General features: G+C 35.1%; 1 protein-coding gene across 1 annotated transcript in view; it reads left to right on the top strand.

The window, feature by feature from the left end:
* Window positions 1–18959, top strand: part of DPP10 (dipeptidyl peptidase like 10) — an 822212-nt gene that overhangs the window by 718546 nt on the left and 84707 nt on the right. The window contains exons 12-13 of the mRNA XM_055397567.2: window positions 4643–4681; window positions 15134–15241. Of these exons, the coding sequence (XP_055253542.1) occupies window positions 4643–4681; window positions 15134–15241 (147 nt within the window). The remainder of the gene's footprint in view (window positions 1–4642; window positions 4682–15133; window positions 15242–18959) is intronic.

Here is an 18959-nt window from a genome sequence, read left to right as displayed (position 1 = left end):
CATATATCACATCATTATGTTGTACACCTTAAACTTATACAATGTTTTATGTTAATTATATCTCGTTAAAACTGGGGGAAAATGGATTTTTTTTTAACCTTTCCTAAATTTTCTAGAAACTTGGAAAGAAAGAGAATTTCTCAACTTTATTTTTATAAGAGAACATTGTACTGTTACCAAAACTAGACAAAGACATTAAAAAGAACATTTTAGACTGATACCTGTTGTGAATATGTATATGAAACATATTTAGCATATTAATATATCATTCTGGAGAATATAAAGAATAATGCATCATGACTAAATAGGATTTTATCCTGGAATTTAAGATTAGTTTATATTGAAAATCGATGTAATTCACTGTTTTAGCAGAAAAAAATAGAAAAACAAGTAAGCAATTATCTTAGATGAAGAAAAAGCAACTAACAGAACTCAACATCCATTCATGAAAATTTTCAACATACATGAATAGAAAGTAATATCTCCATTCTGATGCAGGATACCCACAAAATAACCAACAAATATCATACTCAATGGTGAAACATAATCTGTGTTCACCTTAAGATCAACAATAAAGTAAGGGTAGACAGTCTAACTCTACACATTAAATAAATATTAGAGACTCTAGTCAGAGTAACTTTCATGGAATATCTATCATAATGATTGACAAGGAAGAAGTAAAATTATCTTTATTTGTAGATAATATTATTGTATAAACAAAATGTAATAAATTTACCAAAAATACTAGAATAGGTCACATTTCATAAGAAAATTTCTCAGCTTATTTTTAAGGCATCAACTTCAATTGTTCGTTCTGTTTCCTGATTATTATTATTTTACTGTAAAAAACATTTTATTAATAATATAGGATACCACTGTTTTCTTAAGAAATGCTCAATGAATTATTCTGGGGTAAATGGATACAGTATTTCAAAATTGCTGTCAAGCTGTTTAGAAAAATATTAAATTTCTAATTGATTTTGAAAAAAATAGATTTCTACTAGACTCAAATAGTTTAGACACAGTAGAGAGATATAATAATAAAACAAATGTAGCAAAATATAAATACATGAGGAATATGTCTAAGGGATATGAAGATACATCATGAACAGGTCTTTTAACTTGTCTGTAAGTTTACACTTATTTCAAAGAAAGATTTAAGAAGCAACAAAATATATCTTTAAGACTGGTATTATGATAGATGGGGAAACAATGGAAATAGATGACAGATAGATGGGGAAACAATAGAAACAGTGACAGACTTTATTTTCTTGGGCTCTGAAATCACTGCAGATGGTGACGGCAGCCATGAAATTAAAAGACGCTTACCCCTTGGAAGAAAAGCTATGACCCATAGATAGCATGTTAAAAAGCAAAGATGTTACTTGCTGACAAAGGTCTTTATAGTCAAAGCTATGGTTTTTCTAGTAGAAATGTATGGATATGAGCGATGGACCATAAAGAAGGCTGAATGCGAAAGAATTGATGCTTTTGAATTGTGGTATTGGAGAAAACTTTTGAGAGTCCTTTGGACAGCAAGGAAATCAAACCAATCAATCCTAAAGGAAATCAGTCCTGAATATTCATTGGAAGGACTGATGCTGAAGCTGAAACTCCAATACTTTGGCCACCTGATGCGAAGAACTGACTCATTGGAAAAGACCCTGCTGCTGGGAAAGATTGAAGGCAGGAAGAGAAGGGGATGACAGAGGATGAGATGGTTGGATGGCATCACTGACTCAGTAGACATGAATTTGAACAAGCTCCAGGAGTTGGTGTTGGACAGGGAAGCCTGGGGTGCTGCAGTCCATGCGGTCACCAAGAGTCAAACGTAACTGAAGGACTGAACTGAACTGACTGAATATTATGATGGAAAATAAAAATATTATTAAGATCTTTAAAACATTAAATGCATACAAATATATTTCACAAAGAGTGGCAAAATCCTAATATTGAAAACTAAATCATTCCTGCAAGGTATTGGAAAAGACCTACATAAACAGAAGCTAAGCCACATACCTGTATTGAAAGACTTAATGTTCCAGTTAAAAAAGAAAGAAAATATTGGAGGAGTTTTACTACATGGTTTCAGGAATAACCAGAAAGCCAGAAACTGAGATTGTAGTGGAGGAAGAGAACACACACACGAATAGATCAATTGTACCTAATAGTCTTTCTAGAAGTAGATCCATATTTATATGATCAATCAATAATCAACATAGGTGCCAAAGCAATTGGGGGAAATGATGCTGGAACTATCAATAATCAGATGGAAAATACAAGGATGGTTGATATTTCTTACATTATATTCTAAAACTAATTTGAGACACATTGAAGTCTTAAATCTAAGTGCTACTAACATCAATCTTCTATATGAAAAGATGGAATATAACTTCCCTATATTGAATAGACAAAGTAATCATATGTTGTAAAAGAAAAAAATAAAGTATATGTCATCAAAATTAGAAACTTCTGATGAACAAAGCAAAGCATGTCAATACAATGACATTCCAATCTGCAACTTGAAACAGAATGCTAATATACTAAACAATATGAATGAATCGCAAAAACATGTGATGTGAAAGAAACCCCACACGAAGAATATATAATACGTGATTCCAGTTATCTGAATTTCTAAAACAGGCAAAACTATCTATGGAAAAAGAGTTTATAGGAGTAGTTGTCTTTTGGAACTTCTGTGAAGGGACTTGAGGGAATGTGTTTAGAAATGTAAAATTCTCCTATCTTGATGGGAGGTAAATACATTTATCAAAACTCATCACATACACTTAGGATCTATACATTTCACTATATGCAAATTATACAAGTATTTTTAAACGTTATTTTTAAATGGTCTGTAAAAGGTAGAACTAAAGAGGAAAAAGGTTATCTGTGATTGGAAAGATGAACGTAGATGTGGCAACAAAGTACAATAGATGGGCATCAGCAATTTACTTACTGGGTTTCACTGATTTTCTTTACATTTAGCTTGTGCTTATTAGAAAATTTGTTTTAATTATCTTCTTCCATCTGACTGGCTTATAGGATGATCAGAATTTAATTATTTATTTTGTTTAAGTGTTCTGGATCGTCTCTTAGTCAGTTGATTACAAAGTCATTTACAAATTGTTCATGCATATATTCTAGTTAGGGAAAACCTGTCAATTGTCTATATAGGTAGGGATAATCTATATAGACAAAATGCTTCAATAAAAAAGCTATAGGAACCCAATCATGTTCTAGAATTTGATACCTTATTGATACTCTTACATTTTTTTTTCTATTTCATTATGGAGTTAGAAAGATTTTACTTTCTACTATAATTTAAATAGTAGGACAAATAATTGCATGTGATTTGTGCATTGTAACAAAACTTAGTGACACTAATAAGCAGTAGTACTGATACACTTTTTTTAATTGAAGGATAATTGCTTTACAGACTTTTGCTGTTTTCTGTCAAACCTCAACATGAATGAGCCATAGGTATATATATATATATATCCCCTCCCTTTTGAAACTCCCAATCCCACCCCTCTAGGTTGATACAGAGCCCCTGTTTGAGTTTCCTGAGCCATACAGCACATTCCTGTTGGCTATCTATTTTACACTTGGTAATCTAAGTTTCCATGTTACTCTTTCTATACATCGCACCCTCTCCTCCCCTCTCCCCATGTCCTATCTGTGTTTTACAGATATCAAGGATGATTACTGTCAAAATATGAATAGGAAATCAAGGAATGATTCAGTTATATGTTTTTCTGATATATGTATGTAAATTAAGAAAAAATCTATTTGACGAGAAATGCCCTGAAAAGGGGAAATGGTTAGTAGTTATATAATAATAATATGGATTTAAAAGGGCAAATTGGTAAAAACAAAGTATAAATAAATAATTATTATTATTTATAATTTGAAATGATATAATTTTGCATAGAGGGAAAATCTCTAATATATTCTGATTTAGTTTTCTCCATTTGAATACTTTTATTATAGAATCATTTTTCCAGAGAACCATAAGACATAAGTTACTACATGGAAACAGCATTACTAAAATTTGCCTTATATACACATATTCAAATTGAGATTAGTCTAATTTTGCTTTTGATATGTAATTTTGTTCTGATCACGTTTGAAATTATTCTAAAGATACAAAAAGCTTTGTCATTTCAAATGTTTAATTATTTTACCTAATGGGAAGAGTAACTGTGGTAAGACTGGATCGAATGACACTATGTCCACCCTTAAATTTTATTCCTGGCTGTTTGCCCTGGTTTTTTGGAAGGTCTTAATCATTTTGTGTCCTGATGATGGCCAGAGGTGAAAAGAGACAGTGTCTCAAAACAGTTTGAATGATGTAATCAAACAGAACTGGAAAGTATCTTCTATCTCTGGTGAAGTACAACTGAGAATCCTGAAGGTGTTCACCAAAGAAAAGATGTTGTAATTAAAATATCATTTCATTTCAGTTCTCTACTTATTCATTCAGCTTAAATCAATAATGACAATGGAGTCTCTCACAGTATTTCACTAGATGCAAGGAGGGGAAAAGTGCCTGAAGGATAACACTGTTGGAAAAAAGTTAAATCAATGCATACTCATTCTGGTCTTTAGATACTTCATGGATTTAATTGTTCTGTTTCAGAAATATGAGATGACGTCAGATACATGGCTGTCTAAACAGGTATGGTATTGATGGTCTCTTTCTGTCACATTTTGTCATCATATCTACCCTATTCACTCTTTTGTTTTATGTATAACTTTTTCTCAAAAGTTATTTCAATTGTATGAATTTAAGACTTTGTTATGTTTGAATAAGTGAGTCTTTTTCGTTAAAATATGTATGACTTGGGTTTTATGACATCATTTGTGGAAAGATTACTTTGTTTTTCTTTTTTTTTTTAATAGAACACAATAATTCAATAATGTTGAATTATTACCAGGATCCATTTTCAGGACCATTCATAAAAGTAAATATTTGTGTTGAAGAAAAAGGTGCAGCCCATATAAACCGTCAGCATTGCTCAAGTTGCCCAGAAAGCTGACCAAGTCTCCACATAAATTGCTATTCAGATGAACATTTCCTTAGATAATTTCTAGCTTACACAGTGCTAGCTTGTGATATAAATGGAGCTAGAATCCAGATGATCACAAATGTCTCTACAACATACTGTCTAACTGGATATTTCAGAAGGAAACACAAAATTATTCAAATGTAGATAAACCTATTTTACTACTAACTTCATCACTGCTTTTTGCAAAGGAAGTGTTTCGCTTGGCTTGTTTAGGTTTTGATTTGTTTTGTTCTTTACAGTGCTCTTTTATTTCATATTGTCTCCCTGAGTGTCATATACGTCTGTGGTTTCAATTGCTACCTCTGACTGGATAGCCCCAGGCAACTCAGTTCTCTGAGTTCTGATATATATACAAACTCATGCTTGACATCTTCTCCTAAATCTATAAAAGTAACAGTATACTCCTCAGGTTCAAACTAAACTCCATTCTCTTCCAATAAGTCTGTATTCTTATCATAGAAGTCACAGATGTATTTATCCACCCAGCTATCAAAATCAAAAACCTACTGAGGATTATTGAACTTTTCTTATCCTTATCCACATATGTTACTCATCACCAAGTTATCTTGATTTTACTCTCAAAGACTTCACTTCAAGTCATTTACTTTTCTCCAATTCACAAACACTATACAGGATCAAACTATTAGCACTGCATTTCCTCCTTGACTGGTGAACTCTCAATCCCTTAGGTAGCTGCCAATCTGTTCTCCACATTTCAGCCTGGCTGAGTGATCTTTTCAAAACACATATCTAATTCTACTGCCCCAAACACTCTGATATTCTCTCACAACTGAAAAATTTTATCTCCCCTTTGTTCTACAGATAAAGGCCAACATCCTTAAAGGGTCAATAAGAGATTAATTTGAAAGCTTTTCCAGCTCTGTGTCATATCATCTTTTCTCTCATTTTCTCCATTAGCCCTCATATTCAGCAGACTTTTATGTGAACTCTTCCTTCTGAACAGAATTTTCTCAATTGCTTTCTTACCTGAAAGTTGCTTATTTGTCAAACTTCAGCCTATATCACCTGCTTAAGAAGTCACCTCTTCAAATCACCCTAATCAAATAACATCCCCCAATAAAACTTAAAGTCCAGTGCAATATTTATGTAAACTTACACAGTTAGTTCTATGAATTTTTTTACAAACTTCACAGGGGCAAGAATGTTGTTCATTTTTTATGTTCATTATATAACAAATGCTTAAAATACAGCCTGGTTATAAGAAGAGTTCCATATGTACCTGTTGAATAAAAAAAAAAAAAAGAGTAAGAAAGACTGTGAATAGGCTGTAGGTATATCTATTTCCCTATCTGCCTGTCTGTCTATCTATCATCCAATTGTCATCTCTCTCTCAATAGATAACAATGTGAACTATTTAATCATAGTCAATGTGCAAAATTAAATTGAGGGAAAAACTGACTTTATTTAGCAAAAAAAAAAAAATCAAAATTAAGTTAAATACTGAAAATAGTTGAAAATAATAACAATAGATGTGGATTTATTCTATATTACCTGCATTAGTAAACCTATTTTAATTGTCAGTGACATTCATAATAGTCTAACATAAAACAACACAATGCACAAATTTTTAGGATTATGTTACCTACATCTTAAGTCCCAAATTTATGAATATTTAATAGAAATTGTTAAAGAAAACAGTTATAAAGTATTCAATAAGAAAATGTAGGGGGTAGTTTGTTGCAGTTGATTTTTTTTCCAAAAGTTCTAAGGGAATTTCAGAATTCAGTGAAATTAAAAAGATGAGAATGTGTAATGAGGTGAAGCAACGTTCCAAGAAAATTAGAAATTTAATGTAATACTCAAGCTTGTTTTCTGTTTGGTGAGAAGAGCAGAGAGAAGTGGGCATGTTTCTCCTAGCTTTCAAGAGACTTATTGGAATAACTGGTGTAAAAAATGTTTGGTCAAGAGGTAGAGTGTGCTATCCTCAGTTCATTGGCCTGTGTGTCATAAACACTGCCTTGCTTAAGGTCATAAACTTGGACAGTGAGATTGGATTCATTCTTTATTTGATTGTAGGAAAGACTCTATATAGAGCTGTATAAATAGTTTCTGTCCAGTGGTGAAAGTTTTTAAAACCAGCAATGTATTAATAATTATAACCCCATCTATTCCTTAAAATGAACTATTTCCAAGGTATGAGAATTGGAGGAAGAGGGACTAACATAAAAAGGACAATGCTCAGATTTAATTTTGGAGTAAAGGACAGGAGCAGAATCTTGAATAGGGAGGAGCCAATCGTTTGGAGTAAATGTAGTGGATAAAGTGATATATGTAACAAATATTTTTGCCCATTGTACACATGCATTCATCTGTGCAGTCATAAGTAGTCACCTACTGTGTCCTAGGGGAAAAAAAAAGGTAAAATTACAAACAGTTTAATTATGACTTGCCTAGTGAAGGAAGTCAACCATATAATAGAGTGCACTGAAAGTCATGAGAGATGAATACATAGTACTACTTAGAGTCTCCAGGGAGAGATTTCCTGAATAAGAGGGGCTTTCTAGCTATGGAAATTTAAAAATGGTTTCTGTTTTGAGTTTAAGTAAAAAATGAGGAAGATATAGTACAAAAAGGATGAGTGAAAGCTTACTCCAGAAAGAAGAAATCCCATTGCAAAGGCAGAAAGAGATATTACATATAAGTAAGGGATAGAAAATACAGAATTCTTGACTCCATCATAGTTGCCAACATTCATTGGTTCATAGAAAAATCAAAAGAATTTGAGAAAATCATCTACTTCTGCTTCATTGACTGCTAAAGCCTTTGTGTAGATCAAAACAAACTATGGAAAATTCTTCAAGAAATGGGAATAACAGATCACCTTACCTGTCTCCTTAGAAACCTGTATGCAGGGCAAGAAGCAACAGTTAGAACCAGACATAGAACAATGGAATGGTTCCAAATTGGGGAGGAGTACATCAAGGCTGCTTATTGTCACCCTGCTTATTTAACTTATATGCAGAGTACATCATGGGAAATGCTGGGCTGGATGAAGCACAAGCTGGAATCAGGATTGCTGGGAGAAATATCAATAAGCTCAGATATGCAGATGACACCACCCTTATGGCAGAAAGTGAAGAGGAACTAAAAAGTCTCTTGATGAAAGTGAAGGAGGAGAATGAAAAAGTTGGCTTAAAGCTCAACATTCAGAAAACTAAGATCATGGCATCTGATCCCATCACTTCATGGGAAATAGATGGGGAAACAGTGTCAGACTTTATTTTCTTGGGCTCCAAAATCACTGCAGATGGTGATCGGGGCCATGAAATTAAAAGACGCTTACTCCTTGGAAGGAAAGTTATGACCAACCTAGATAGCATACTTAAAAGTAGAGACATTACTTTGCCAACAAAGGTCCATCTAGTCAAAGCTATGTTTTTTCCAGTAGTCATGTATGGATATGAGATTTGGACTATAAAGAATCCTGAGAGCTGAAGAATTGATGTTTTTGAACTGTGGTGTTGGAGAAGACCCTTGCTAGTCCCCTGGACTGCACAGAGATCAAACGAGTCAATCCTAAAGGAAATCAGTCCTGGATATTCATTGGAAGGACTGATGTTGAAGCTGAAGCTCCAGTACTTTGGCCAACTGATGCAAAGAGCCGACTCACTAGAAAAGACCCTGATGCTGGGAAAGACTGAAGGCGGGAGGAGAAGGGGATGACAGAGGATGAGATGGTTGAATGGCATCACTAACTCAATAGACATGAGTTTGGGCAAGTTCCAGGAGATAGTGAAGAACATGGGAAGCCTGGTGTGCTTCATTCCATGGGGTCACAACGAGTCAAACACAACTGAGCGACGGAAAAACAAATCAGTTTCAGAATGTGATTCACTCAATCAAATATCTTGTCAGTATTTATTATCTGCCTTGCAAAGCATTTTTTCCACCCTTGTGTTGTATTAGTTCAGACTTTCAAATTCATTTACATACCATTTACATTTTCATGAGTGTCCATAAAGTATTCAAGAAAAATAATATATTTTTAATTTTTTATATTTTCTATTAGTAATAATAGAATGAAATAAATAGAATAAATAAAAAACAATAAAAATATTTATTATATTTTCTATTTGTAAGATAGAAATGTTAGTAAGATATTTCTATCTTACTAATGATAGTATATTAAAAAGCAGAGACATTACTTTGCCAACCAAGGTCCGTCTAGTCAAGGCTATGGTTTTTCCCGTGGTCATGTATGTATGTGAGAGTTGGACTGTGAAGAAAGCTGATCGCCGAAGAATCGATGCTTTTGAACTGTGGTATTGGAGAAGACTCTTGAGAGTCCCTTATACTGCAAGGAGATCCAACCAGTCCATTCTAAAGGAGATCAATCCTGGGTGTTCATTGGAGGGACTGATGCTAAAGCTGAAACTGCAATACTTTGGCCACCTCATGCGACGAGTTGACTCACTGGAAAAGACTCTGATGCTGGGAAAGGTTGGGGGCGGGAGAAGAAGGGGACGACGGAGAATGAGATGGCTGGATGGCATCACCGACTCTGTGGACATGAGTTTGAGTGTACTCCGGGAGTTGGTGATAGACAGGGAGGCCTGGCGTGCTGTGATTCATGGGGTCGCGGAGAGTCGGACACGACTGAGCGACTGAACTGAACTGAACTGAACTGAATGATGGACAGGGAGGCCTGGCGGGCTGTGATTCATGGGGTCGCAAAGAGTCAGACATGACTGAGCGACTGAACTGAACTGAAATGAACTGAATGAAGCTAGAATCAGACTTTTGAGATTATTAAATAGCTATTAATTTACTCATTCATTCAATAAATGATTATTAAATACAACTTATGCAATAGTCACTGTCCTGGGTGCCAAATGCAGAGCAGTGAGAATACAAGGTTTTTGCCTCATGGAGCTTACATTCTAGAGGAACGCCTTCTACTTCCTATGTACTTACCTACCTATATGCACACATATACACATCCATTCATATACAAACAAATGTATACATACATAAAATATATGTTGGATGGTATTAAGTGGTATGGAAAATATAGAAAGTGGCTAAAAGGGTGATGGGGTGTTCAAATACAGTTGGATGATCTAGTTTCCCCAATCACAATTTACATGGGATTACCAGAAAACACCTGCCTGATAAGGCAGATTTAAAGCAGAGATAAGAAAAGGATAAGATCAATGAAGATCTTTTTGCAGCAGCATGGATGGACCTAAAAACTGTCATACTAAGTGAAGTAAGTCAGAGAAAGACAAATAACATGCTATTGCTTAAATGTGGAACTTTTTAAAAAATAGTACAAATGAACTTATTTATAAAACAGAGATAGTCATGGATGTAGAAAACCAGCTTTGGTTACTGAGGGGGAAGGGAAGGGAGGGATAAATTGGGAGATTGGGATTGACATATGCACACTACTATCCCAGGTGACTCAGTGGTAAAGAATACACCTGCAATGCACAAGGCCCAGGAGACATGGGTTTGATACAGGGTTAGGAAGATCCCTTGGAGAAAGAACTGGCAACCCACTCCAGTATTCTTGCCTGGAGAATCCCATGGACAGAGAAGCCTGGTGGGCTACAGCCAAGGGGTTGCAAAGAGCTGGGCACAACTGAGTGACTGAGCACACTTGAGTATAAACAAAATAGATAAATAAGAAGAACTTATTGTATAGCACAGGGAAATCTACTCAGTGCTCTGTAATGGCCTATATGGGAAAAAAATCTAAAAAAGTGGATATATGAATTACTGATTCAGTTTGCTATATATATGTAACACAACAGTGTATATCAACATTATTCCAATAACAAAAATAAGTTCCACCAAAAAAAGAGAGTGAAAGAGAGAGTAAGGGCTGAGAAAGAGCCAGACAAAGTGAGGGAAAAAAGTTAAAATGTGCAGACTCTGGAGCAGAAAAATGCAGGATGCAGAAGGAAGGAAGAAGAGATGAGAGAGAGTGGAGGATCAGGTCATTTAAAAGTGCTTGAGCCAGTCTGAAGACCTGTTAAGGAAACCATATCAAAGCCTTACTTTATACCATATGTATAGTCACTTTTCCCCTTCATGCATCACAGCCTTGTCTTGGTGAAGGGGCCTGTGTAACTCAATGAAGTTATGAGCCATGCCATGCAGGGTCATCCAAGACAGATGGGTCATAATGAAGCGTTCTGACAAAACATGGTCCACTGGAGGAAGAAATGACAAATCACTTCCATATTCTTGCCGCAAGAACTCCATGAACGGTATGAAATGCAGAAAGATATGACACCAGAACATGAGCCCCCCAGGTTGGAAGGTGTCCAGTATGCTACTAGGGAAGAGCAGAGGGCAATCATTATTAGTTCCAAAAAGAGTGAAGTGGCTGGGCCAAAGCAGAAATGACACTCAGTTGTAGATGTGTCTGGTGGTGAAAGTCAAGTTGGATACTGTTAAGAACAATATTGCATTCAGTTCAGTTCAGTTCAGTCGCATAGGAACCTACAATGTTAGGTTCATGAATCAAGGTAAATTGGACATGATTAAGCAGGAGAGGGCAAGATTGAACATCAGCATCTTAGGAAGCAGTGAACTAAACTGGACAGGAATGGGTGAATTTAATTCAGATGACCATTATACCTACTACTGTGGGCAAGAATCCCTTAGAAGAATTGGAGTAACCCTCATAGTCAACCAGAGAGACTGAAATGCAGTACTTGGGTGCAATCTCAAAAATGACAGAATGATCTTGGTTCCTTTCCAAGGTAAACCATTTAACATCATAGTAATCCAAGTCTGTTCCCCAAACACTGATGGAAAACAAGCTGAAGTTGACCAGTCCTATGAAGACCTACAACATCTTCTAGAACTAACATTAAAAAGAAGAAATCCTTTTTCATCATAGGGGATATTGGAATGCAAAAGTAGAAAGTCAAGAAATATCCAGGATAACAGGCAAGTTTGGCCTTGGAGTACAAAATAGGCAGTGCAAAGTCTAACAGAGTTTGTCAAGAGAACAGTCTGGTCACAGTAAAAACCCTTTTCCAAAAACCAAAGATATAGCTTGACAAATGGACATCACCAGATGGTCAATATAAAAATCAGATTGATTATGTTCTTTGCAGCCAAAGATGGGAAAGCTCTGTATAGTCAGCAAAAACAAAACCTGGAGCTGTCTGTGGCTCAGATCATGAGCACCTTACTACAAAATTCAGGCTTAAATTTAAGAGAGTAGGGAAAACCACTAGGCCATTAAGGTATGATCTAAATCAAATTCCTTGTGGCAGTGATGAACAGATTAAAGGATTAGATCTGGTAGACAGAGTGCCTGAAGAGGTATAGACTGAGGTTCAAAACAATGTATAGGAGGCAGTGACCAAAACCATCCCAAACAAGAAGAAATTCAAGAAGGCAAAGGGGTTGTCTGAGGAGGCTTAAAAACTGTTGAAGAAAGAAGAGACGCAAAAGTCAACGGAGAAATTGCAAGGTATACTGAATGCAGAGTTCCAGAGAAGAGCAAGGAGAGATAAAAATGTCTTCTTAAATGAACAATGAAAAGAATAGAGGAAACAACAAAATGGGAAAGAATAGAGATCTCTTCAAGAAAATTGGAGATATCAAGAGAATATTGCTTGCAAAGATGGACATGATAAAGCACAGACAGTAACAACCTAAAAGAAGCAGTAGAAATTAAGAAGAGGTGGCAAGAGCGAACTATACAAAAAAGGTCTTAATGTTAACCATGGATAATCACTATGATGTGATCACTCACCTAGAGCCAGACATCCTGGAGTGTGAAGTCAAGTGGGCCTTAGAAAGCATTACTACTAATTAAGCTAAGGGAGATGGATGAATTCTAGCTAAGCTATTTCGAATCCTAAAAAGATGGTGCTGTTAAACTGCTGCACTCATTTTGTCAGCAATTTGGAAAACTCAGCAGTGAATGCAGGACTGGAAATGGTCAGTTTTTATTCCAATCCCAAAGAAGAGCAATGCCAAAGAATGTTCAAACTACAGTAGAATTTCACTCATTTCACACACTAGCAAATTTATGCTCAAAATCCTTCAAGTTCAATTTCAACAGTATGTGACCTCTGAAATTCCAGATGTACAAACTGTGTTTTAAAGAAGCAGAGGGACAAGAGATCAAATTGCCAGCATCCATTGGATCATGGAAAAAGCAATGGAACTCCGAAAAATATCTACCTCTGCTTCTTGAACTATGCTAAAGCCTTTGACTGGGTGGATCACAAGGAACTATGGAAAATTCTTAAAGGGATGAAAATACTATATCACCTTACCTTTCCTATCTCCTGAGAAACCTGTATGTGGGTCAAGAAGCAACATTCAGAAATGGACATGGAACAACTGACTGGTTCCAAATTGGGAAAGGAATAGAACAAAGCTAAATAATTATCACCTTGCTTATTTATCTTATATGCAGAGTACATCATGAAATTACAGGCTGGATGACTCACACGCTGGAATCAAAATTGCCAGGAGAGATATCAATAACCTCAGATATGTTGACAATACCATTCTAATAATGGAAAGTGAAGAGGAACTAAAGAGTCTCTTTAGATAAGGGTGAAAGAAGAGAGTAAGAAAGCTGTCTTGAAACTCAACATTAGAAAAACTAAGATCATGGCATCTGGTGCCATCACTTCATGGCAAATAGAAGGCGAAAAAGTGGAAGCAATGTCAGATTTTATTTTCTTTGACTCCAAAATCACTGCAGACAGTGACTACAGCCATAAAATTAGAAGACTCTAGCTCCTTGGAAGGAAAGCTATAACAAACCTAGACAGTGTATTAAAAAGCAGAAACGTTGCTTTGCTCACAAAGGTCTGTATAGTCAAAGCTATGTTTTATTTCCAGTAGTCATGTAGAGATGTGAAATAAAGAAGGTGGAGTGCCGAGAAATTATTGCTTTTGAATTATGGTGCTGGAGAAGACTCTTGAAAGTCCCTTTGATAGCACAGAAATCCAACCACGCCTAAAGGAAATCAACCCTGCTTCATTCAGGGGACGGACTGATGCTGACGCTGAAGCTCCAATACTTTGGTCACATGACATGAAGAGTTAGCTCATTGGAAAAGACCCTGATGCTGGGAAAGAATGAAGGTAAAGGAAGGAGACAGCAGAAGATGAGATGGTTGGATAGCATCACCAACTGAATGGGCATTAATTTGAGCAAACTGCAGGGAATTGTGGAGGACAGAGGAGCCTGGCACACTGCAGTCCATGGGGTCACAAAGACTTGGACAGGACTTAGGGACTGAACAACAACATAGTCACTCTCACTAATCCAAAGGAAAGAACTCAATTTTTTGTTATGTAAATCCAATTTCTTAATGTTTCCCCTTAAGCAAGAGAAAGCAATCTATAAGTATAGCCTCCATCATTTAACTTTCAAAAATAATTGTATTGATTTAACATGCCACTGGAGTTTAATTAAAAAATCATCAAATGGGCATCTATGTTTGTGTGTTTGTGAAAAAGTGAGCAGTGAAGATGGGAAATTTGAATTAAATAATTTTCAAGTGATTGGTTCCAATTTTACAGTATTTTCATTTTTGTATTTACAGTAAACTTATATATACATCATTAGAAATGTATCTTCGATAACTTCACTTGCTGAGTAAAAGATTTCAGGAAGATGTATTAAATATTGTATGTTATACAATTTTCCAAATTAAAAAAAGATTTTGACAAACTGTTAGAGCTGTTCATATTTTCTTTATTTTTGAAGGATACATCTCTAAGCACAATCATATGTGAAGATATGAAAGTTGTTTTCTGAACCAGTTTCAAAACTGTCTTTAGTCTAATAGTGAATCATTTCTATTCAATATGCAAAATACTTTTCCTTCCATCTCACCTTTCAAAAACACACATATCCCCATGTGCCTAAAGCATCACTGCGTTCACTTTAAAAATATTATACTTTTGTATATTAAATAATAATTCAACCTTTTGCCAAAATAAACTTAAATCAATTATTTGTCTAACCCATGCATATATTGGTAGTAGTTGGCAGCACAATTTTCAGATGCCCTTTTGAGATTGTTATATGTGCTTCTGTTTTTTAGAATGAGGAGCCCGTGTTTTCTAGAGATGGTAGCAAATTCTTCATGACAGTTCCTGTGAAGCAAGGGGGCCGTGGGGAGTTTCACCACATAGCTATGTTCCTTGTCCAGGTAAGTGCTGTGTTCCTCATGTGGTTTGTCTTCATTGCCATCCACATGGCATTCTGCATCTATGGTTAATGTCTGTGGCATCCAGTCATATATCCAACTCAGGGGTGTTTTAGGCAGAGCGTCCCCATCCATAGCCCTAATTCAAGCCACCCACAAAACATTTTCAGCACTCAATAAAATTTAGTGAGATACACATGTGTGCTATGAGTTGAAGGCCTTGGGATATAGAATTTAATAAATAGAAAGAACCAAACTCCTACTTTCAAAGACCTGAGGAAACTCGAGAGACAATTTCTCATTCAAAAAATATATATCACCTATTTGGTACAAGTAATGTTTTCAAAGTGTTATAAAATTTTAAATACCTGAAGCAACCTGAATGTCCATCAAAAACTGAATAGTTAATAAGTTATGGAATACCCACAGAAGGAAATCAAATGCAGATTCTAAAAACCACGATAAAATAGATTTCTTAAGTGTTGTCAAAATCACAAAGTCTGTGTTACATTTTTATGGACTTTTTGATAAAAAGAGGATAGTGTTATTTTCTTCTACATTTCAAGTGACTGCTAACCAGTTTATATAGTTTTACTAACATAAAAAGAATCAGGGAATTCACAATAAACAATTAAAATATGGTAAGATTGTGAGAGTTGGACTGTGAAGAGGGCTGACTGGTGAAGAATTGATGCTTTTGAACTGTGGTGTTGAAGACTCTTGAGAGTCCCTTGGACTGCAAGGAGATCCAACCAGTCCATTCTAAAGGAGATCAGTCCTGAGTGTTCATTGGAAGGGCTGATGCTGAAGCTGAAACTCCAATACTTTGGCTACCTGATGCGAAGAGTTGACTCACTGGAAAAGACTCTGATGCTGGGAGGGATTGGAGGTGGGAGGAGAAGGGGATGACAGAGAATGAGATGACTGGATGACATCACCGACTCGATGGAGGTGAGTTTGAGTGAACTCTGGGAGTTGGTGATGGACAGGGAGGCCTGGCGTGCTGATTCACGGGATCGCAAAGAGTCGGACACGACTGAGCGACTGAACTGAACTGAAGATCATGAGTCAATTTGAAACTAATTACCAATAAAATATTCATGAGAATTAAAATTTCCTTCAAAATCAAATAAGCAGTCTAGTCACAGGTAAATGACGATTTATCAAGATAAAGCATTGTGGATAAATTGGAATCTTTCTTAAGAATGTTATAAACATACTAGCCAACAATCAATTTCATACTTACTATGTTGTTGTTCAGTTGCTCAGTCATGTCTGACTCTTTGTGACCCCATGAATTGCGGCACACCAGGCTTCCCTGACTTTCACTATCTCCCAGAGTTTTCTCAAACTCATGTCCATTGAGTCAGTGATGTCATCCAACCCTTTTTGAAAGTGTGGGATTGGCAGAGCGGGGGTCAGGGATGAGTATGTTGGCATATAAAAACGGAGGTATTTATATAACTAACAAACTTTTCTTTACAAGCTGTGGGAAGAAATACCTTCTGTCTCCCAATCAAACTAGTCTGAAATGCAGTCTAATTCATTATTTCTGAAATATTCAGAAGAACAACTTCATAGAGCAGATGTGTTTATTTTGTTCCTCTTCCATATGGAGATTACAACAAAATTTCATTGAACTAGAAAACATTTTGATATATTCTGGTTGCAGTTCAGAGAACTTGTGGTTTGCCTCACTGAGAAATAAACATGGCTCCACGGTTATTTGGGTATATTTTGGCAATGTGGCTAAAGTTAACTTACTTTGTTAATGAATCAAAGGTCATTGCCTAGGTAAATACAATTTATTCTTAAGTTAACACATATATACATGCAGAGAATTTTAGTAAATATTTTGAATCTCTTTGCCTCAATTTTAAAATAGCTAACAAAAAAGCTCTTTAATGAATTGCTTATGATTACCATATTGACATCTACATATATAAACACTATAAAAATTTATAAAATAATAACTGAATAAACTAAATAAAGGTATATATAAAATCAAATATGGTCTCATCACCCCACACTGGCACATTGCAAATCAGTTGTTGTATATAATTTGAATTCCTTTTTACATGAAAAATGTGTCATTTTTCCCTAAAAACATGCAAAACTATATATTTACTGCATGGGGTCGCGGAGAGTCGGACACGACTGAGCGACTGGACTGAACTGAACTGAACATTTAAAGAGTAATTTATGAGCATTTTCTCACATCATTTAATTGCATTCCTAATATTTAATATTATTTTAAAATGTGATTTTAATAACTACTCAACATTATGTCCAGTAAACATATCATACTACATTTAAATGAATTATTTTTAATCATCAAATTTATTTCTATTTTTGATACTAAAAAGTATTCAAAGTTAAACATTATTCCTATAAATATATATTTCTAGATATCAAAAGATACCTAGGCAAAGTGTATGTGTACATAGATGTCTTTGCTTAGGCTTTGATATAGAATGTAAAATTGGCCCTCCAAAAATAGTTTAATAATTTACTGTCTAAACAGTAATGCATGTCACCAGAGATGACTTTTTACCTTCTTCCTTCCTTTTATATGCCTGAGTATGCCACCTAAACTGATGTGCCCAGAGAGAGAGAATTGACAGGGACAGAGAGCTTGGCAGCCAATAGTCAGGAAGACTACTTTTGTAGTACTAGATGCTAAGCTACATTTGAGAGCTTCCCCATTGACTGAAAATCTATTTATCTGTTTGAACTGTCTTACCAAATGAAAGTAGTAAATTTTTGCAAACATTTTTTCTCTTACACAATTAGTTGGTAAACAAAAATACATTGGTTAGAAACCAGGCTACAAATTAGTGTTTCAGTATATATTCATTGCAGAAATGGATGATTTTCCTTACAAATATTTTAGTGTTTTTCCCCCCTCATTTACAAAACTAACGCTTGTTAAAATAATTCCAAAATATAAAGTAGAAAAAAATTATGACTTATTTTCCTCCAGTATTCTTTTAAATATGATTATAATTTTTTGTAAACTATAGTATTTTATCCCTATATTTTAATTTAGAAGCAAAATCTTCCCATAGTGGTAAACAATTTTGAGTGCAATTCTTTTGAATATTCATATTTAGTTGACTTGGTGTACCTTCCCACTAGTGGTAACAGATCTGCCTGCAACACAGGAGACCTGTGTTCAATCCCTGGGTAGGGAAGTTCCTCTGGAGACGGGCATGGCAACCCACTCCAGTATTCCTGCCTGGAGAATGCCGTGGACAGAGGAGTCTGGCAGTATACAGTCCATAGAGTTGGAAAGAGTCAGACATGATTGAAGTGACAGCACTCACACACCTACTTAAACATGATTGTTCAATGTTTAAATTAGTGACAATTTGCTGTAGCTATAGATTTCACTATGTATAAAATTAAATTTATTATAAATTATTTCTTTAATTTTAGTTAACAGAACTGGAAGTCCTATATAAAAAGTAAAATATCATTAAGCCCTATGTATTTCCAGATACTTTCTATATAAATATGAGAAAACACAATTTATGAATGAGGTTTCTCTGCTTTTATATATTCTGTTAAAGATAATAATAAAAATAAAAACTGAGTCTTTAAAAAATCTATATAAGCTAAAATAAATTTCCTTCTGAGTAAAGTGTGCAATTTGCAGTATTGGAAACAGTTTGTATTGTTCCTGATTCAAGCAATGATGCAAACATTTCTTTACAATAGA

This window comes from Moschus berezovskii, chromosome 2, assembly GCF_049115385.1.
Source record: "Moschus berezovskii isolate FMDL1 chromosome 2, NW_MosBer_1.0, whole genome shotgun sequence".
In the NCBI taxonomy this organism is placed as follows: Eukaryota; Metazoa; Chordata; class Mammalia; order Artiodactyla; family Moschidae; genus Moschus; species Moschus berezovskii.
This window is presented reverse-complemented; position numbering and strand designations above follow the sequence as displayed.